This window comes from Achroia grisella, unplaced genomic scaffold, assembly GCF_030625045.1.
Source record: "Achroia grisella isolate CSIRO2021 unplaced genomic scaffold, CSIRO_AGI_Agris_v1 utg109, whole genome shotgun sequence".
Lineage (NCBI taxonomy): Eukaryota > Metazoa > Arthropoda > Insecta > Lepidoptera > Pyralidae > Achroia > Achroia grisella.
Genome location: NW_026712573.1, coordinates 1,519,934 through 1,543,134, shown reverse-complemented (window position 1 = coordinate 1,543,134; position 23,201 = coordinate 1,519,934). Strand labels below are relative to the sequence as shown.

General features: G+C 30.8%; 1 protein-coding gene across 1 annotated transcript; it reads right to left on the bottom strand.

Annotated features, from left to right (window-relative positions):
- Positions 1–568: 568 nt before the first annotated feature.
- Positions 569–23,201, bottom strand: LOC131845927 (serine-enriched protein). The gene is made up of 9 exons (XM_059195093.1): positions 23,120–23,201; positions 18,673–18,866; positions 11,200–11,335; positions 10,431–10,469; positions 9,461–9,578; positions 5,237–5,394; positions 4,307–4,438; positions 3,618–3,800; positions 569–2,440 (listed from the first exon to the last, which is right to left on the bottom strand). Exons 1-9 carry the CDS (start codon positions 23,156–23,158, stop codon positions 2,276–2,278), a joined length of 1,164 nt encoding a protein of 387 aa, XP_059051076.1. The 5' UTR covers positions 23,159–23,201; the 3' UTR covers positions 569–2,275.

Below are 23,201 nucleotides of genomic sequence, written 5' to 3'. Positions count from 1 at the left end.
TCTATTTAAACAAATAGTGGCAAACAAGTGCATAATTAAAGGATATAAAAGAACAAGACAACAATGAAATATTCATACAGAATCACGCTTTATGTTATCACTCCACAATGTACAACAGCTATTGTGGTTGGGTTTTTATTAGGAATGAATTCAATGGCATGGCTTGTTTGAAAAACAATTGAAAATTGCCCGCAATTCGTTTATATGCACGTAATCGATATAACATGGCAGGCAGATGCTAATTAAATAAGAAGTCGTTTTGGCGCTCAGATGCCACAGAAGTATGAAAGTTGGTTTGAAATTACAGTTATTGTATGTAACTGTGTCAAAATATCGGGATCTAAAATAAATTACTGTAAATATTCCATTCTCATCGCTTTTTGTTATCCTCTTCTTTAACAACATTTCGTAGTTAATATAATGACATAATAAATTTAAATAAAAAAAACGATACTACTTTTTCTCCATTTATTTTATATTTACATCGCTCAATAAAATATGCAGCAATTATTACGCATTCACTCCTAGTACTATTTTTAATTTAAATAGTCATATGTATCATTTTTTTAGTTGAGTCATTACAGCAGGAAAGAAAAGAGTAATATAATAAATATTTCTACTACGCACACAAAAGAAAGCTATGTTAATGCACGTTACATAGCGATGCTATTGAATTCATTTTCTCATTATAATATACAACATTACAAAAATACTTTCACGTTAGACAATTTTGTATAACATCGAAAATACATTTAGATAGACTGTCCATTATTTGGATATTGATCGTAAAAAAGTACGCACAGTATATACACTAAATGGTAAGACGTAACAAGGTAACGGTTAGAATAGAGGATTATGTTAGATACAGGCACATTCATAGTTGGGATCCTATGTATAAAGTAGATGTTTTTTATTTATAAGTTATATTACATTGCTGTAAACTTTCATTCGCATCTGCTCTCCGAAAGTTTAAGCAATATGAACAATTTTTATAAGCTGGAACACTTCACAAAATATTAACTTTCATACAAGTGTCATGAATAGGTCCAACTTTTACGAACATATATATATATATTCTTAATTAATGTATATTCTCGTTTATGCACGTAACAAATATATGAATTATTTATACATACATCATGCTTCACACATTGTATATTATTATCATTACTTTTACAACGACATTCATGCCGAAAAACATCAAACAGGGGACCAGCCCCTGAATTCATAAGAATCCAAAGAAGTTTTTGAAGCGTCATGTTTCAAGTACATTTTCTCTCTGACAAACCTCAATACTGTTCATTGCTATCTAAACTATACTAGCATTTTCTAGAAAACGGAGAAAAGCGCGATTGACCTCGAGTACTCCATCGCATTACTGCGATCGCGCTTAGAGGAGGTACTCTCATTGGTCCGGCCGGTCGAAGGAGGTATTCGGTGTACTCTCCACTTTTTTTAATACGATCTTAAATGCAAATGTATGTTTAGGAGAGACAGAAGCTGGTCTAGGAGTTTGTGGGGACCGTGGTGGAGGATCGGGTGGCATTTCCGAACGAGTTCTAGATCGACGAGGTGGGTTACCTCTTATTATAGGTGCTGATTGTGGCTCTCTCGGTTGTGGTGAGAGTCGGTTCGGTGATAAGCGACTTGGTGATACCTCTGGAGTGGTAGGTGGTAACATTAATGGGGGTAGATTAGCGCACGGAGATCCACGGGAGCCTCGACGTTCTTTTAATCCCATTGGTGGAGGAGGAGATGCCGGTGGTTCATCTTCAGCGGCCGCAACGACGACTACTGGTTCAGTCCTCGCCAATGGCGCCTTCGGCTCACCCGCATCCGATGCCACTGATCTTCTGAAGTAATTCAAACCATTCTCTATTTCAGCTAATGCACGTCTCACGAATGGGAAACTTTCGGAGATTTCCGAAGTAGATTTACGGACAGGGAATTCGGTTTCGCTATCACGTTTTCTGGGTCTGCAACGTTCAAAAGTCGGGTCTCCCGATGCAGCTACTGTTTCAGAAATTTGTCTAGTAAGGGCTGCATGTTTTATACTATCAGACTTTGATCGCGGTTCTCTAATTTTTGGTGTTGGAGAGCGACGGTCACCAAACTTTTTACTGGCAGCTCGTTTAATAGACGAGAAGAGCCCGAGTTTCTCTGGCTGCTTGTCAGGTTTATCTACTGGTTTATCTGGAGCGGAAAGAGGAGCGACAGGGGCGGTGGAGGGGCCGGGGACGGGTTCGGATATAGGATAGGGGAAGTTCCCCTCGCGTTAGTTGTGTCGAGAGTCCGAAGACGGAACATCGCTCGAGCCGGTGGAGGAGAGGGTTGTGTTGGACCCATAGGGGTCGAGTGAAGATTGCACGGACATAGAACGGCCAGCGCGGCGTACTCGTGCCGGGGACAGCTTTCCTGGATCTATGCTGGCCGGGTCTGCCTGCAACAACAGCGTTTTCAGCACTCTACTCAATGCTCTACACCAAAGCACCAATAATGATACATACATGCAAATAAATAATAAAAATCTTTGAATAAATATGATATACGTATATAAATAGTCTATGGTACATCAATACAGAACTGACAGAAAAAATAGAAAATTAAGTCTCTAAAAAATGAAGACTAATAATGAAATAACAAAATAATTTCTGGTAGTAGTATTATAAATGAAAATTAATTATATAAAACAAATATATACGTAAATTTGTAATCATTATATTATACATGTTTACAAATTTACTTTTCCTTTTGAATAGTACTGATTATCCACGTGGACAATACGTTTTAATTGTAAGCCAATACTTTCATATTATTTGGTACAATATAATAATAAAATAGAAATATATAAGAATACATATTCCATGTTAATAATTAGGAATAATATATCAATAATATTTATAACCAAAATAAATCATTTTCGATATATAAAACAACTACATCATCGTAAACATTCTTCTATCACATAAAACACTTTTACACAACCGTATAAACCATCAATTTTTAAATAAAATATATTTGTATTTTTTTTTGTATCTGCAGTTCTGCACCTGTATATCAGGAAAATTTGAGCAACTGATATCATTAGGTATAATATTGCGATGAAATGTCATATATTAATAACAAAGTCTACTACAAATATGCTGACTAACTAGGAACAGATTTAGATAAGTATAAAATCTAATGCTATTTGCTAAACTATCTACTTAAAAAATTGCAACGATGCTATGAAAAGATCATAGCATCGTTGCAATTTTTTAAGTAGATAGTTTATTTCCATGTCTTGGCTTTATTAATAAAACATCGTCGCATAATGGTTTTATTATGCCGTACTAAGAAAGTTTGTGAGTTGGAAAATCCTGCCAATACCACAACAAAATGATATCTAAATCTGAATGTTATCCCGGATAAGTTATACCAAAGTGGTCAGGGAACTAATATGAGATAACATCGTGGCAGTACAGTCCTGTAAGATTTTATAAGCTTAACCATATTCATCATACACCATTGGAGATTTTTTGATTAGATCTCGTTTAAAAGTTAGCCAGCTGTCAGCTTTTAGTGTACTTTTGATGGAATTTACGACTTTTAACACCAATACTTTGACGACATCGCACCTGATACGCTAGGGCGTTCATAATAATGGAGTATGGCACCAAGCCCAGCGGGTGGACCTCCCTCATTAGTACATTGGCAGGGATCTTGTGGAACTGAATGTACTCCAAAAAGTTACCGATGACATCTTTAAGTGACATGTTGGGGTTGGTGTCGCAGTACTTTTTGCTCCACATCAGTGCCGCCTAGAATTTGATAAAAAAAACAATTAATTTTAAACGACCGAATAGTTGACTATTATATGTATATATACATATATATGTGTACCATGCATGTAAATAAGTTTTGATCTATAGGATATTATCTAATTAAAATATGAAATAATAGATAATGGGTAGTGATATTTGTCATTATTAAGTAAGTTAGCTGCGGCCGCATACATACATACATTATTTATATTATTTATACATATATTAGTAGACACCATCAACCAATAATTAAAAGACCACGATCTATCAATATACTATGCTATATATTTTTTGATTGAAAATACTTCTTTCAACTGTTTAGTATGGATATTTTAGTCCCATAGTGCAGTATGTACTGCATAATATTTAATAAATAATAATCAGTAAAAATTTCACCAAGTTCCTCTTGGTATACCTTAACACACAAACAGCAAAACAGGCATTGTTCTTCTGCTTAAAATTTTTTGGATTCCATTATATCTAAAGATAACATTATTATTTACCTGGAACTTTGTAAACTCGTCAGCTCTAAGCTCATCTCTTGCTAGAATTAGTCTCACGACGTGTTGTGGTAACAAAGTGAATGATCCTAAGTTCAACACCTCATTGCCATGTTCGTCAACAAACTCTAACACCTGTATTTAACAAAGCGTTTTACATTTTCTTAAATAAAGATGCATATAAATATGTAATATTGTAAACGTATATATTTATAAACAACTCGTTTTAATGATTCGTCTTATTATAGCGTGAAAGTTAATTTATAGAAATATACTGTAAAACTAAAAACAAAAGCTAGCTGAGAACAAGATGAGAGTATTTAGATATTCATAATTACATAATTATGAAAGATCTTTTTCCCTTCTATCTCCGTAGGGATAGTTGAATATAAATATATAATATTGCAGCCGGTACTTGAACGACTTAAATATAAAGTCTATGTGAACATATTATGTCTTAAATAATGATTACTTTTGAATGTTGATGTTGCATTTTAACCAACAGATATTTATATTTAAACTCGTACATAATTTACAAATTGGTTATAAAACCATCTACAGTATTCAAACTTGCGGTTATAATAACAAAACGGAAATAACTAATGGATTACAAATAAATCTAATCAAAAATGAGTCATTCATGTGAGAAATTTTCACCGCATATAAAAGTCAATAATATATTGATATTTTTTCCCTACCGTCCAGTTGAGTACACAGATTCAATTGAAGAGAACTGGCAAGAAACTCAATAAAATTTCTTTTTTTTTGTAGCCAGTTTATTTAGATAGATAGATTTATTGCCAACATAACACAATTAACAATATTTACATTGTGCACTTATATTATCGTTTAGCGAAAACGTAAGTTATGCATTTCTTGGGAAACGTTATTAAGAAAGAAACAAGCTAATTTATTAATAAATTATTAACTAACCTTCTGTACTAGGGACTTTGTGCACTTGTATTGAATGTATCGCTCAGCGGATGCTAGAAGTGCGCAAACGGTATCAACAGTGATACAACATTGTACAAAGCCGGCGCATGCGCGGCGGAGTTCATCGAGGCCATAGTAGTCTGCTGCGTTCATCACACCTGTAATTAATTTACATTTTTTTAAATATTACAGTCATAACAAATAATTAAAGTTCAAAAATAAATAATGGTATATTAAGGTTTCTTAAGGGGCCGACCCTTTTAAATTTTTTTGCACGTGACACCCCTGGTGTCTCTGGCGTCTATAGAGCACGGTAACCATTTGCCATCAGATGGGCCGTATGCTTGTTTGCCACTATCGTAATATAAAAAAGTAAATATCAAATGGTAAATATATTATTGAACATAGGTATATAACATGGATATATCAATTAAATCTCTTATTTAAATATATCATACGAAACGAAAAATTGTAAAATAGTTCAAAAGGCTAAACAACTCCTAGTATTACAACGGTGTTATTTTTGTACATGCTTTAATTTTTAAATGAATCTGGAAAATTTCAAATACATAAAAATATATCCCTGTTAATAAATAACCAATTAAATGAGCTGTATATGTAATTATGATTTATATATTTAAAATTTAATTTATGTACAACGATTCTACTTGAGAAATCAACGGAAAGTCGCGAGATAGTACATTAATTTAATGAATCTATATATAATTACAAGATTGATGGTGTTTCGTTATCCTATTAGGAGAAATTTCGTTAATGTGAGTGGTGAGTCAAGCAACTGTGTGAATTTCATTTATAGTAATTTCATTTATAAATTGGATGTTCTTAGAAACAGCACATGTTGAGATGTTAATTAAGATGCTAATCTAAGTAACGTATACACGACTCGAACTCTGATCACAAAAATATAATCATGTTTCTTAGAAGAAGAGTAAAAATATAAACCGAAAACGAATTTCAATATTTATTACAGTCACGAAAAGGTAGCTTTTGCCTTAATTCGGCCTGAACAAATAATTTTTAATTTATGCATTAACGAAGCACTAAAATTAAAATCGAATATTAGAGGTGATGAGATTATTAGTATAGAACCATTAACAATGTAAGCGGGTAATAGTCGATTTCCAATGTCGTATTATAATTCCACCTAGACTCGCAGCTCATGCTGCGACCTATATAGGCATATATATATATATATATATATATATATATAGGTCATCCTATGGCCATCCATATACGTTAGTGCAGATAGATGTATCATTTTATATTTTACTATTAAAAAATATCACACCCAATATTTTAACTTAATATTATAGCAACGTAAATAATTTATCAGTTTCACAAACAAAAAAATCAAGAAGAAACACGTCGTAAAACTCTGTACAAATTGTCAAAATGAGCATCATAAACGTGTTTTTTTTATAATTAATAAATATTCCGATTACATTTTTCTTCTTTAGAATATAAAAAATAAAACTTTCCAATAGAAAATCTCTTTATTATAAAGTTTTGGTGCCGAGTTTATTGAGTGTTTGAAACTTATAAAACAGAAATAATTTCGTCTATAAAGTTATGGGATATAAAAATGCGAAAACAATTTCTCGTTAACGAGTTATTTGAAAAATTATGTATATAAATGTAATATATTATAGACTGGTTTTACACATTTATATATTTTATTATTTTATATTAATTTATTTCAAAAATATAACAACATGTTAGACTACTTTTAGGTAGTTAGTTGGTAGTTTACGAGTAGGTTAGTAAGTTGTGAGGTGATATTCCTAAAACGTAATTTTTATGTCATATTAATTACGTTTTAGGATGTACATTTCAAAGTAAAATTTTCTCATTGTGTTACTTTGTTTCTTGGTTTAAAGCATTTAATTTTCACGAACAGTCTATCAAGCTTTGAACTTATTATTCACTTAATTTGTATTTGTCGTGATTTAAAGTGTTGAAATTTTATTAATGATTTGTTTAGATTTCAACTTACTTTGTATATATCACAGCATACAACAGTAGTGTATAAAGCATAGAGGTCAATGACATTATGTTCTTTTTATCTATATGATAAAAGTTAAAAACTTGTCTGGATATTTAAAAGTTCAATGTTCCAGACTACATAAGGAGATTAAAGGCTTTATTTAATATAGATATTAAATGTCATAGTGTATACAGTCCTGGCTTAGTATTAAAGTAATCTAGTTGAGTGTTTTGCTTTCATCGATTTATGGTAATAAATTGAATATTACGAAATGGGACTCATACAATAATTTCCAGTACAGTTTTTACACGTGGCATTTAAAATACTGTATGTAATTACAATAAATATTTAATAAAGTAAATAAGGTATACATAGGTATTTGACTTAAGTTTATTTTATTTTTAATTACTTAAGTACATTGTATACACATTTTATCCTAAAGTATATTGTACATGGAATTTCATTATCATTAACTTCCCTGTTTTATACGCTGTATATTAAATAATATTAATTATGACATTTGTTAAATTATCAATAATCAAGATGAGAATAGTCAATCTATTATACTAACTTCTAACAGTTTAAAAGTTCAGACCTTAATTAAATAATTATGAACGTTGGCAAAACCTAATATAGAATTCAATTGCGAACTCGGCACAATAAATAATGATGTCAATATTTACTCTGTAGAATAATAATACATACATTATTAGTCAAACATGTTGAACAAAGATTTCCATATTTGTTCTATGAAACCATGAGCGTTTGTTCAAATTGAATACCGCTCTTGTAAGAATATATTACGTAGGACCCTATATTAATTAAATAACGGATATCATAATTGCTAGGATTGTTAAATTAAATCGCTTTTGTCAACCGATTTCAAAGAGAAATAGACTCTTAATAGATTATATTTCATTATATGTATATGTTATGCAATTTGACATTTATTCCTACGTAAAAAGGGGTTATGTTGTATTGATTTCATAGCTATTAATGATAATATATGTTTTACTCTGCAACAATTTGTACAAATATGCTTAACAAAAGTCGGCCCTAATTTATTATTAATCAATTTTAATTCAGTCAAGAATAATATTAATTTTTATTGTGTTATGAACTCACTAATTCCTATTACAAGATATTTTTGCAGTTACTTTTTATTTGTAAATATATTCATGATAAAATATAAAAATACCTATAATAAATAAAATAGACCTATTCACGACTGATATGGCGATTAATTATATATATTGGCAGGGATTTAACCCACGTACATCTAAGGTAAAATGGGATGAAAAACCGCTAGACAAACAATCAATTCATTATGTAACTCCTTTGGTGCCATAATTGCATCGCCATTCTGGGGGAATAATATGCCACGTCTTCATACCTTATAAATTCACTGCCTTATCTCACCATTCACCCTAAACACTGCAAGCTAGTTATCCTAAATATATGACAGAGACAATTTTCGAGTCGACCTCGTAAGAATCTCGGTTACTTCTATACTATAATTTATATTCTAAATGTATTGCTACAGGAACTCTTTCTTACTTCTTTTTACTAGAATATTAGTAGCACATTTGGGTTTTTAAAATTCGTAATAACTTTTATGAACGCCCACCCTACTTCGAAAATAAAATCAAGAGATTAAATTTCAGATTCTTCTTTTTTATTTTCCTTCCAGATGAGCGATCGAATTACGTTTCAAATATGATAAAAAATTACCTAGATTAATAAAATTCGATATTCACTTCTGCTTGATCTCTAGATAAATTTATATTATTTTGTAGAATAAAATATTCGAGAGCATTGTGGCCTAGTGGCGTGTCACCCCGCCTTATATACAATAGGTATAGGGTTGGCAACCATAATAATATATTATATTTTTTATTTACCATATTATACATAGCAACTCTTTCAGTCTTCGGACCGCCATCGTAAAGTGAATATTGTTGTAGTTGTATAATTTAGAAAATGTAATTTAGTTCTTAGCTCAACTTAACGATGAGCCCTTTATAAATAAATTATATTTTACATACCTTCTTACGCACCTTCCACGAAGCCTACATTAAAGAACCCCAAGCAAGTAGTGCATTCACATTGTCAAGATATGGTATCATTAAGATTGAAATGGTGATGACAACTTCGTTTTATATAAAAATAACAACTGAAGTCGTCAGTAATAGCTAGATTAGTAAATATTTATCACTTACCCAATAATGTTCTTGGCTGAAGTGTAACACAACCAGTATGGATGTACTCGATTAGTTGACGGAAAACGTCCGGTTCAAACTCTTCTATGATAAGAGTTTGATGTTGTTGCGAAGATGGCTGTCATAGAAATTGATTTTTGATTAAAACTTTTATGATAATCAAAGCATAAAGTTCTTTGAAAGTTGCGTGTTGTTAGTAATTTATGATTCTGTAGCCAAAAACAGGATATACGAAAGTTTAGATGAAAACCAAGTTTATTTTAATATTTAAAAGATAATTTCTGGTAACTTTATAAAAATGCTACGTGAATGAAAATAGCGAGCTCAACCAGAAATATATTGAGTTTTAAGTGGACAATTATTACCCATTTTGTATTGAAGACGTATACTTACTCAAATTTATTAATATATTTCTGTAAGCCTTCAAAAAGCATAAAGAAAATAAGCTTCAATTAATAACGCAATAAAACACGATAAAAGACAAAATGCCAATCATTGAAAAATTATATACTGTTGGTCTCACAATTTTTTAATCGTGTAATTAGAAAGAAAAGGAGTATGTTGTTGAAAAAATTTATATAAACATAAATGCAGTTGACGAACATTTATTGCAAACATGCATAATGGTGCTAGTAAGAACTGCATCTTGAGCTAATAATAGTCGAATATTGTGTAATGCCAGTGATATAGATGATACAACAACGATACATATCAATAATATAAAACTGCTCTCAAGATATATAAAAAAGAACCCAAACGTATACAAAGTAATCATGCAATATCTTAGTGATGGAACTCGCCTAAGACAAAAATTCGATCCAAAAAAGTAAGTTTTGATACTCGTAGCCGAATCAAATCAGTCCTATCTACAAAAGTGTATTAAAAAAGTGAAAAATTTACAATATGAACACCGAATATTGAAAACCGATGAAATGAATGTTCCCTAAAACACCGTTAATTTTGTTTTTACCTCTTGTATCGGTGCCAATTGCTGCGCGAAAGTCGATCTCTGCATTGAACACAGTAAAAATAATTTACTTTACATTTCACGTGTTTTAGAGAAATGTTTGTCTTGGTCATTATCAATATTGTATATTTTTACGCAAATGTTTTTGGGAGCTCAAGAACCCCTCGGTCTGGCATTTAGATTTACATTTTATCTATAAACATTTACGGCAGTACCAACAATTCGAGATTTATCTGGAAGAAACAAACGTTTGCTGACTCCTAAAGTAGTATTGGAGAACTCTTAAGAAAGAGGAATAAAGCAATAAAGTTGGTTGAATTCCCCAGTCGATATTGGAATGTTTTTAGACGGCAATCATGCTCTCTATATAACTTTAATCAAAGAAATTGAGAGTGAAACTCTTATATTGGTTTGAGGAAAATTATTTCCTTTGTGATTATTAGTAATATATAATTTACATAATCTTTCTACATCATGCTTATTAATATTTTATTTGCTAAATATATGTATATTGTTAAATATAAGGAGAACCAGGAACATATCTTGTAATATTCTGAAAAATATGGAAACAAATAAAGACATTGTTTTATTATTATATAGTATTACAGCTAAATATAATTGTATTACAATGATGGATGGATACATAGTTTCAAATGTATGACTATTTAGGTTATAAATTAATCTTGTTTTAATTTAGGATGGATGAACACGTAACATTCCCGTACATACTTGCGCATTTTCGTAATTATTTCTAGAGAGTACATGTATTTACCTGTTGTGCGGCATTTTGAAGATTGAGTAAGGGCTCGGATGAACGTTTCAGGAATAGCCGCAACTTGTTTTCACGTGGAGCAGGTTCCTTTTTTCTTTGGGGGCTTGGTGCTTGATAAAGCATTTTTTGGAACACTCTGTTGACAAAAATATGGAAGAGTTTTTAATATAAATTTAAAACATGAATTCAAATTCTATATTCATAGTAAGATGTACAAATCTAAGTACTGATAACAACGTTAGCCAACAAAAAAATTGTAGGTATAGAATTATATAGAAACTTCTATACTACTATTATGAATATAAAATTATATATATCCGTTTATTTATTACCTTATATGACTGGATAGTGAAAAAGTCTTAATATTTGAAGTATTTTTTTAGCACTAGAACGGAATGTCTGTCATTTGTTGTACATCACAGTATTATATAACTTTAGCTTTGATTTTGATATCTTTTAATCGATTTCTAATCTTTTTTATTTGCAATAATTTTGTTCTAAGCATCCATACTTATACATCAGTTAATACTATGGCTACTAAAGTGTTTATAATATTAATATGGGATACAAAGGGATATATGACATCAGTAATGCTAGGAATTTCTTATACATTGTTCATAAGAGTGAATTCCTGCCATCGCACTGACCGCAACCATTTACAGTTTTGCGAAACATCAAATTATTTGCATTTTAGTCGAGTTTGTAATATTATATGGCCATAATAATACAGCAAGGGACGGAACGTATGTACATAACTTTTTACGCAAAAATTACTTGATTAAAATAAAAATTGTTTTCTGATAAAGTCTAAGTCCCAAAAGTTCGTGAGTACAAATCTAAATAACACAATAGAATTTTGTGTATCACTTTAATTTCTAAGTCCGATGAATAATAAATATAAACCCAATTAATCAGAAAGACAATTGGCCTTATGTGGAATATCAGTCGGAAGATCGATCTTATTGATAGAAACATTCAGTAGATTATAGCATATAGCAGTATAATTAAATCTTGTTTTTATTACGGTTGCACGTTACATATAACTACATATATAGTAGCAAATTGAATTTCTTCTCGCTTCAATCGTAGTTGCACGTTACATATATCTGTTAGTAACAGCAATACTTATTTTAAATGTGATGGATTAGAATTTATCTTCTAAAATCAATGTGCCTAATATTTTGGATATTTTTTTGCTATTATTGTTTACTCTTCTGTGTTTTATATTATGTATATTATTTAAATGTAGAGTGTCGTAAATGTAATGGATTAAGGGACCGCATTAGGCACATTGATTTTAGAAGGAAAAGTCTAATCCATCACATTTAAAATAAGTATTCTTGTTGCTAAGTAACAGGTATATGTAACGTGCAACTGTGATGGAAGCGAGAATAAATTATATTTACTGCTATATATATTCACTGAATATCTCCATCACTTATTATCATCATCATATATAAATTAGGTAATCACAGGAAAATAGTAGGTATAGCTTATTATATTTTACTAAGAATAGGTAAGAAGTTACATTTTCTACAAAGTCACATGCATAGGTCTCTGTCTGTCTCATCTATTTCGGCTGCTAAACAGTTTGCATTGTTTCAGTTGCAGGATGAGACAGGGCAGTGAAATTACAGAGTAAGCAGGTATTAAAACATAATCTTCCGAAATGGCAACGCTTAAGTAACCCATTGACGTCATATGATATCATGAAGATCGTATTGCTGTTCATGTATATAGGCAATAGTTACAATCAGGTTGGTCATAAGATTCCTTGCTAAAATCACAAAAACATTAAAAAAATATATGTACTCAAGTTAATATTTTTATAAGTATATATATTTTACTGGACTGTAGTAAAGAAAGAAATTAAACAACTCACTCGAGTACAAATAAAAAGTTATGGTAAAACAAACGTAGAAACTTCCTCAACTAGGTCGTGATACAAATAAAAATCAAAGTATCAAAGAAAAATCTTACAACGCAAATAAGAGCAACCCTTGAGATTATATTATTTTTTTAATTTAACTTGCAACGTCAATTAATCTACATAGTATAATATAAAACTCTGTTCCTATTGGGATTTGTTATTTATATTGTAAAGATAACAATTTATTTTTAATTTACGACAATATCTAATATAATAATGATAATATTACCTAGAAGAATTCCCATATCCCCATGTAGTACCAAAATAAGCAGAATCATCTGTAATAAGCAGTTTACTGATGATTATGAATGGGTACAATAGCCTATGTTAACGATATGCGCTGTCTGGGTACCAGACAAAGTAGCTAATTAACCAAAAATTAACCCTAGTCACAGTTTCTAGTAAGTATCAAAACTCTGCATTTGAGTTGCTGAGATAATACTTTTTTTGTAAGTACTAAACAATATATATACAGAACATGCAAAGAATCATAAAATAATATTCTTATAAATAAATATGTTTGTATCAGTGATAGTCGAACTTCCAACCATCGACCGTATGATAAACCGCTAGAACATCGGGACCGTTTTTTTCAAAAGTCATAAAGAATATTCTGGTAATTGTCTTTCATGAAAGTAAAAGGAATCACGACCTCAACAATATCGTTAAGAAACCCGTTTTAAGCACTGAATAGTCGATAGGGTTGCCAATAAATAAGGATTGTACTTTTCATAAGTATTTTGTAAATGTACAAAAAAAGAATTTAATGGTTTCTAATTTATAATGAGTTCCTACATAAGTAAGAGAGATCTATCCAATGTCGGTGAATCATTACCTGTACAATAAAGGTATATTACCCAACCCATACATACGGTTTGGTGATTTGTTTGTTTTTTGATTAAAATTTTTGGATTTTTACTCCAGGGAAGAAATTACAGTAACGACTAATATGACAATAAGTTTACCCAAAAGTATAGTTTAATATTCTAAAAATGAATACAAAACCAATATCGAAATAAAAAGCCTATCAGTTGAAAAAATCACAAAAATTCATTTGATAGTGACAAGGTTTTCAAGTAAAAAAAAATCTCGCCATTATAAAAAAAGGACTTTTTAGTAACTTTGCATCTAGATTTCTTTATTTTAATGATTTTTAATGTGTAATATATATATTATGTTTTTTTCAAATTCCAAATTCATACTAATGGATTTACTAGTTAGTTGACAACTTAATTGGTTTTAAACAGTGGTATCTATCATAACGCTTTTATAAAAATATCTAAATAATAGGGTAAACACTACAGTGATTGCCCAGTATATAGATATTGCCCACAGTAAGAAGATGATACATTTAAACCTATTTATAAAGGAGTTAATTCGAATTGAATTCGCTGGATGGTATTAAGAGATCCTCTAGTAGAACGTTTAATAATAAATTGGCAACATTTAAAGAAAAACATGGTGTTATGGCATATTTGTTGACAACAGGTATGCCTCTTATCGGAAAAAGTAGGTTTCTTAAAGAATTTCTTAAGGATACACTTTTTGTTTTAATTTCTTGTATTAACTTAGCTCCGTTTTAAACTTATTGCTATAGAGAATAAGTTAGTAAATGCTTTATAGTGTAATTTCAAGAAGTTATTGTGATGTAAAATTTACCACTTAAGGAGTTAGATGGGGTGGGCAATTACTAAATCTTATTTAGATGAATTTTAGTGATTGCCATATCGGTATTTAGTTATTGCCATTGGCATTGGGTACAGCTATTGCCCGGGCAATTTCTATTAAAGTAAGTTTATTTTTGTTAAATACATTTACGTAGCAGTATTATCTAGTTCTTTATAGAATGCCGAAGGTTACCAAGTTAAAATACAAACGGGAAGACCTAAAGAAGGCAATCACCGAAATCCAAAATAACAAAGACAGGTTTTCAGATCGACAAATTCCATATTTTAACATAATTCAGGACACAAAATCAGCTTGGGTTCAGTGCCAATTTTAACTGCTAAAGAAGAAGCTATTCTTGACGACAGCATAACAACTTCAGCACGAAAAGGTTTTCCAAGGCATAAAGAAAATATTTTGGACAGTGTTCAAAAATTTCTAGAGGAAAATCCAAGACCTAATCCATTCGTGAATAATAGGCCTGACATTGGATAGTGGAAAATATTTTTAAAGAGACATCCTAGATTAAGTATACGGAGTTTTGAAGGTGTTCGAACAAAATCAAGCTCATGTGTATCTGAAAAAGATTTAGGTTCCATGAAATATGTTGCTATGTCGATGAAAAAGTAATAAGCCAAGTCTTCAATACAGATGAGACAAATTTCATAAAATCATATTTGTCAGTGTGCAGGACTAGTTGTAGCTGAAAACGGTTCTAGAAACGTTTATAATATTGAACATTCAAATGGAAAATAATCAATAATCATTTTATTTACTTTCTCGGCTGCTGGTATTATTTGTAGTCTATTTATTCCCCAAATCTTTTATTAGTGTAGTAAGTCTACAAATACAAAAAGATTTAGATATTCTTTAGTTTTTGTGTCATTTTTACTATAAAGTAGATGATTCTTATTCTGCTAAAGACACTGATTTTGATTGTTTAGAAATGTATACTAACGTACAAAAAGCTATAAAAGATCTCAAATATTAAATAAGGTCTTTAAAACTTGAGACATTGTTTTGCTTTAACGATTAATGTTTGTCAACATTCCTAAACAATAAGAATTAATGTTTACATGGTATATTTTTAACTAGATTTAGTAACTATAGCAGTTAATACTATGTGGGCAATAACTATGTGATGCGTGAGGCAATGACTATCTGGTCCGGGCAATCGCTATACTTTTAGAGGTTATTTTTGTTAAACCTTGTAATTATTAGTTTTCTTAAGATATTTAAATTGTTACTACTGGATCTCTTAGCTAAACTATTAATGTTACCAAAGAGGTGACACTCACATACCTATTATTTTAATAAACATTTATATACATATAAAACCAGTAGAATTTTCTTAAATGGGCAATCACTATACTGTTTACCCTATATTTATATATAATTTCTATAATGTCGTAATCTAAAGATTATCTTCAAAATCTAGTGATAACCTTGCAACCTTTGTCGCTGAATGCCTTTTTGACATATAAAGGTCACTCCGTCCCAACCCTCCGAATTGCTGCTGCTAAATATCAGCGAAGGGTAGCTACCATTTATAAAGAGCAAAACTTATGCCAAGAGCTAGCTACAGTTAAGAGATTAGATATAAGGTCAATAAATTATATTAAAATATTCAAAATGAAGATTTTTTAAGTAACTTAAATGCCAACAGTACATGTACGTGCATTAGTTTTTTATATGTAGGTATTGGTCCAATTATTAGTCAATGGAAACCTATATAAATTAATAATATCGAATCACATCATCATGTAACATCTATGGTAACCCTTACAAAACAAAATACTTTGCCATTGGGAACTGTAAGTAATGTGAACTAATTACCTCATTGCTAGCAATGCACCATTTCAGATGGACATCATGGTGGTTTCCCTTAAAAACCATCATGATAAATTTCTGGTGAATTCGCCAAGATGATTCAATTAGCCTAACTTCACACTCAACTCATCATCCACTGTTAGGTACCCCACCCGGTAGCGTAGGCGGGTGCGTCATTCTATTATTATCCATTAAAAAAAATAGGTTATCATTCCGGAGAACTACGAAATGTTATCTCCATATTCTTTAATTTTGCTGCTATATTCAAACGAAAGATAGCCTAAGAAGCGAACAACTTAGCGATTATATAGGTAAAGTAGAGGGACAAAGATGGCTTTGTGAAATGTGTACCTTGGTATAAATAATATGTTTGCTCATATTCTCATGACCGTAATAATAGGGTCCGTACAGTTGACGGCTTCGAAGGGTCTAGCGGTTTAGCACACTGCTTCACTTCCGATGGTCGGGGGTCTAATTCTTCGCACGATACAAAGATTTTTATTCAAGATTATGATTAATCGTATTAGTCTGTCATCTTTTAGTTGTCTAAAACTTGTACAAATTATCCTAGGTATTATATAAATATAAGAATCAATTCTGCGGATTATTCTGTTTATTTAATTGAGTATCATCCTGCATTAGATTTGGTTGCACACTCCGTGGATATATATATAAACAAGAATCATTCTTCCTTATAAATAGTCAATATAATACTCAGTACAGTTAAATGCGCAGTTTACGGGTTATAGCCGATCAAGGTTTGAATTATTTTTGGATTAAAACACGCACAAACAATCTTTGCATACTGATTTTAGCCTACGATAATTGCTAAACATCTTTGACTTTGCAATTTCTAGTGAATGTTATGGAACTTTATAATTAGAACGAACAGATACGTTCTCCAGTTCTAATAAGTTGATGTAACATCATCATCATTGCTTTATCTTTATCCCATTGGGGTCGGCGCAGTATTTCCTATTCTTCATTTCAAGCTGATAAAGCATATGAAAGAAAAATATAGTAATAATACTGGATCACGACTACTACTCTAGATGGGATAGTCAGAGGAATTATTAATTCAAGACTATATATACATACACTGCAACGTCGACAACTTTGCGGTCAATGCAACACTTGACATGCTCATATTTATCTGTATATATTGGAGTTGAATATGATCCAGGAGGACGATCCTATCATCTGTCGGATTAATTTTTAGTTTGTTATCGGAGGCTCAGTCAGAAATATACTATATATTTTTTGTATGGATCATATTTATTTTTCGTAAAGAACACATAAAATAGTTATGCAATATCTAAAAGAAAATTTACAGAAATGTATTATAGTTAATATGCCTATTCTTTTATATCTTTAATGAGATTATACCGTATTTAGGTATATTAACCCTATCATCCCTTGAACTATGTATATTTCTAAATATACTTCAAAGTTTTACCGTCTAGCTACCTTTCCTGCGGATAGAAAGGATTTAATGGGCGTATAAAGTTAGAAAGATGTACAAAAATATCTGATTTAGGCACAGCCAATATGATTTGGATTAGCTCAATATTTAATCTATTCAGTCAAAAAGGTCGCATGAATACGCCTTTTTCCTCTAAATTAACAATACACTCTAACGATATACAAAAATACTTCTAACATCTCTGAAATACATCTTTCAATGTATCATTCACATCACATTTGACAAGATTTAAATATAATGTATAATTTATTCCTTTTATAATATTGGCCTCGTTGGTCTAGTGGTTTAGCACACCTTACTTCCAATGGTCTCGGGTTCAATTCTCGCACGACACAGATATTTGTATTCATGAGTATGACTGTTTGTATCGGTCTGGGTATTTTCAATGTATAATATAAATATGTATTTACGAAAAATATCATATATGTATCAGGTATCTAGTACCCATAACACAAGCTTAACTTGGGTCTAGATGGCGTCGAGTGAATTGTCCTGATATTATTATTATTATTATTATTGTAATAAGTAGTGTTGTATTGAAACTATACAGTACTAAAGTACAAACCTGCTACGAGCAGCCAGCACGGCTTTCACCGCACACACGGGCTCTCTGGTATCTCCTACGAGGAACGTGACGTCACACAACTCCGGCATCGAGGCGAGGAACTTCATGTCCTCAGCCAGGCCTGACTTGTTCTCGAAGGTGCTGAGGTCGGGCTCCGCCTCCATCGCCGCTAACGCCCCGCTTCTCATTGACGACTGTAAAAAGTATTAGTGACTGTAGATGTTATGACTATTTTTTCTAATTACAACATTATTCCACACAAAATCATAATTCCGTCTTTCCGAATTTCTGCCGCAAAAACAGCTTCATATGCTGCTTTTCACCGAGGTAGACTTTATAAAAAGTTATCTGTATGGGTACCTTTACATATTTCAGTCACTAAGCAGTTTATGTTTAAGCTAGGACTTTCGGTTGAGATAAGGCAGTGAACAGAATAAGCATGATATCTAAGTCCTCTAAAATGGCAACGCAGGACTGATATCCCAGGCGATATGTGGTAATATGATGTCCGTAATTCTGTTCATGACACAGGCGATGATTACCACTTACCATAATATAGACTCAGAGCTTCTTTCCCATTACATAAAAAATAGTATTATCCCTAGTCGTTTGGTGCCAATATATTGGTGCTATCAAATGGTTATAAAATGAATATGTAAAATAAGCAGTGGCTAAGATATAAAGGTTATAGGATATAAAGGGTCATATAAGTAGTGTCTCGATAAAGATTAAGGTATATTAATCTTTATCGAGACAATATATGTTATACAATATATTAAGACAATATATATATGTTGAGTCGTTTAATTGTGAAAAGGTAACAGACATACTTTCGTATTTGTAATATTTTAGCCATATACTATGTCCATCCATATTAAGCAATAAAGTTTAATATCCCACTTTATTATGCTTAGTCTATAAATGCTGTAATAATATAATATAAACGATTTGTATATAAATGTAAGGAACCCTAATATTCTCACCTCAGAATACTACCTACGCCTTTATATGTCTGCGACTACGGATTTATGGGCCAATAAAAAAAGGATTTTAACCGTTATTGTCCATCGATAAAACGTAAAGGGCATGAAAGTAATACCACTTCAGAAAATGTCGCAACCTAATTATTATTTTACCACTAGTAGATTTTTACTTCGTTGTTTTTGTAATATTTAAGTAACTAACCATAAATCAATATTTATTTTAATATAAACATATTACACAACGTCATCCAGTCGTAAACTAAACACAGACATAGATAACAGACATTGTACTTTGGGTACTAGCCGCCTGATAAAAATTCCTCATATTTTTTTTAATAAAAAAAATAACTTAAGTATTTTCAAATAGTGTACTTGAAAATACTCTGAATGACAATATTTAGGAATACAAATATTCTGTATTGTATGGGGCTGTGATCTGAAACAGTGTGTCTACACTATTATTTATTTTAAAGTACCTACTCTATTTTATTTAATAATTAATAGTAGTGATTCGCTGCGATTTTATCCGGGTGCTTATTACTTTGTTCGTTTTATATATATATATAAGAATAATGTAATGTAATGCAATGCTGCTGATATCAGAATAATATATATAGGTTTTTGTCCGTGCAAAAAATCTAGAATCAATAGTATGGTTCCAGAGTTTACTTTCTTTATAACAAAATCCGCTATCTCTCTTTATAATATTAGTATAGATAAGTCTATAATAAAGCTGAACTATTCAAAAGTAGCTTATGTAAATATTTGATCACCTAATGGAATCGAAAAACTTTTCCATTCATTTCGGCTGAATGGAGTAACTTTATCGTCACCGTCTTCCTACCCTTTATCAATATATATAGTACTTGGAGACGCCGTAATAAATTTTTCTCATCCATTCATCTCAATTTGCAATCATATCAGTATTCACTCCGACGCTGGATATTTGTTTTTTTTTTCATATAACTGGGATGGCGTACGTTTTGTCAGCTAATAAGCATCATCTATATACAGGTATCTATGTACTTTTGCTTTTGGTTCTATAACTACGTGTTACGGTAGTTACGGCGGTATCGAGTATTATACTTTTTTTTTTGTTCATTGACTGATATAGAATCTAGATTTTCTATCAGTCAAACTTTGGGTACAACGTCTTAGTATTTAGTGTTTAATTTTAGTGGTCATATATTGGCGCTACTAAAATATATATACCTCGTTAAAAGTGAAAGAATTGTCGAAATAAATATTTGTATCTAGTTGCTTGGTTTTCGTAGTAATAATACTGAAAAACATTCCATAAAATTCGCTCGCAATCGGTGAATACTATTAGTTAATAAACAGAATAATATAGGTATTTTAAGAAATATCACTTATACTGTAGTCGGTTAAAGTTGTAACACTGAAGGTACACATCTACTGCGAGTATTTATTGATATTGCCTCTGTGTAAACACCTACACAATACCTATCCATCGTAACGTAAGTAAGTACAGAGTAGGTGATCAGATTTCACTCAATTATATTGTGAAAATATTTTCTTACGTCACATACAGTATTAAAATCTCGTAATAAAATAACTAATTCGTAATATATAACGTACCGTAGAGTAGTACGATGGCAACTGACATTTAATTAAATTCCACTGCTTAATATCTGTGTGTATCTTTTTTAATCACAATGTTATAGGTATTGATTAATGGAATACCTACGTACGGGTATATACCGGCTCTAAAATAAGTTCTTTTTTCAAATTTAGGACTATATGCACTTGTCTGCGCTAACAGTATACGGTGGTAGGTTCCAGTTGAGGATGATGGCTTAAGTAAAAGTTAGATCAATTAGCTTGTAGATGATTATCGGTTGAGATCACATTCAATCTAGCATAGTACAGTAATAGCAATACCATTATTTCGTATTTCCAACAATCCCCTTCCCCCACCATATATAAAGTGCGAAACAGTAAATTAAATTATTTTTTATATCCAGCATAATATAATTTTATATTCTTTAGGAATACAAATATTTTGCATTGTATGGGACTGTGATCTGAAACAGTGTGTCTACACTACTCTATTTGCACTACCAAGGTCTTCAGAATAATTAACGACTAATCTAAATATATTACAATTTATTTTAAAGTACTCTATTTTATTTAATAACTAGCTACACGCCCCGGCTTCGCACGGGTACACATGTATAATATATATATGTATAATAAACCTTCCTCTTGAATAGCTCTATCTATTATAAAAACCGCTACAAAATCCGTTGCGTATGTTTAAAGATTTAAGCATACATAAGGGACAGACAGCGACAGCGACAGCGACTTTTTTTATACTATGAAATAATAATAATGATAGGTTGTGTATATTACAGAGATAAATATTAGGTATTATAAGTTTTCACTTAGTTATTCTAGTCCCTTCAGGGACTTATTATATATTCTTCTAACTATCTGAAATGTTATCTATTAATTGCGAGAATTTTATCGCTGCGTTACAATCTCTAAGCTTTTTTGTACGTGCACTCTGCTAACAATGCTAATCTAACAAACTCTAGAGAAATATTCTCCTGATAGAAAAGAGAAATGGTACCAGTATGGCATTTATAATATTTTAAATTATTATTACTTACATAAATTGAAATTTAAAAATTGTTTATTCATGGATATTTTAGTCAATTATATGAGTCAGTTTTTAAAAATATTTCTCTATCTTCCAATTCAGTTTATAGATTAAATTGAGAAGATAAAAGGTTAAATAGATACATATCTATAATAGAATATACTTAACTATTGTTTTTGATTTGTAATTCATAACAATTAGAATATACATACATATAGATATATTTTATGGTTATATGACGAATTTCTATCGGACAGAAAAACATTAGTTTACGGGCATTGCAGTAATTTACTTTTTAGCGTACGGTATAATTGTCAGTACAGTATAATTGTCGCCAGTATATTGCTAATTTCTGCGGTCGGCCATTTAATTAATATTTTCTTTACATTAACTTCAAACCACATTTCAGAATGGACTCCCATTACAGTTGATAATTAAAATATACCACAGAGTATATGAAAATAGATAGAGTTTGATAGAGGCAATAAATTTATTTACTTTTTAATGTGCAATTATAGAAAAAGTATAAGCTATGGTTTATTTTTCAACCCTAAAAAAGGTAAATCGAATGAATTGCTTTAAATGTAATTCAAATATGCAATTATTTTGTAAATTCAAACCACTTTGATGACATTTTTCTATCGATGAGTTGATATTGTTCTAGTTTTTCTTATATAAAGTATTTTAATTAATAAAACTTAATCGTCTTTTAGAAAGTATATGTACCTACTTTGTATATAATAAACAAATAATTAATTAAGCTTTTTAATTTAATACACAAGCATATTGATAATAAACTAAGTATAATTAAAGATACCAGAATTTGATAGAGAATACTCACTTCATCAAGACTATAGTGTCTAGTTATTGTGATATCCATATTTATAGAATTTAATATATATTACAAGTTACAAACTAATGAC

Bases quoted from the DNA above. Each gene is read 5' to 3' on its own strand.
- LOC131845927 (XM_059195093.1), bottom strand. From the start codon at position 23,158: ATGGATATCACAATAACTAGACACTATAGTCTTGATGAA. The intron at 11,336-18,672 runs GTTTGTACTTTA...TTTTGTCAACAG, and splicing joins GTGCTGGCTGCTCGTAGCAG to AGTGTTCCAAAAAATGCTTT. The intron at 5,395-9,460 runs GTAAGTGATAAA...AATTAATTACAG, and splicing joins TCAGCCAAGAACATTATTGG to GTGTGATGAACGCAGCAGAC.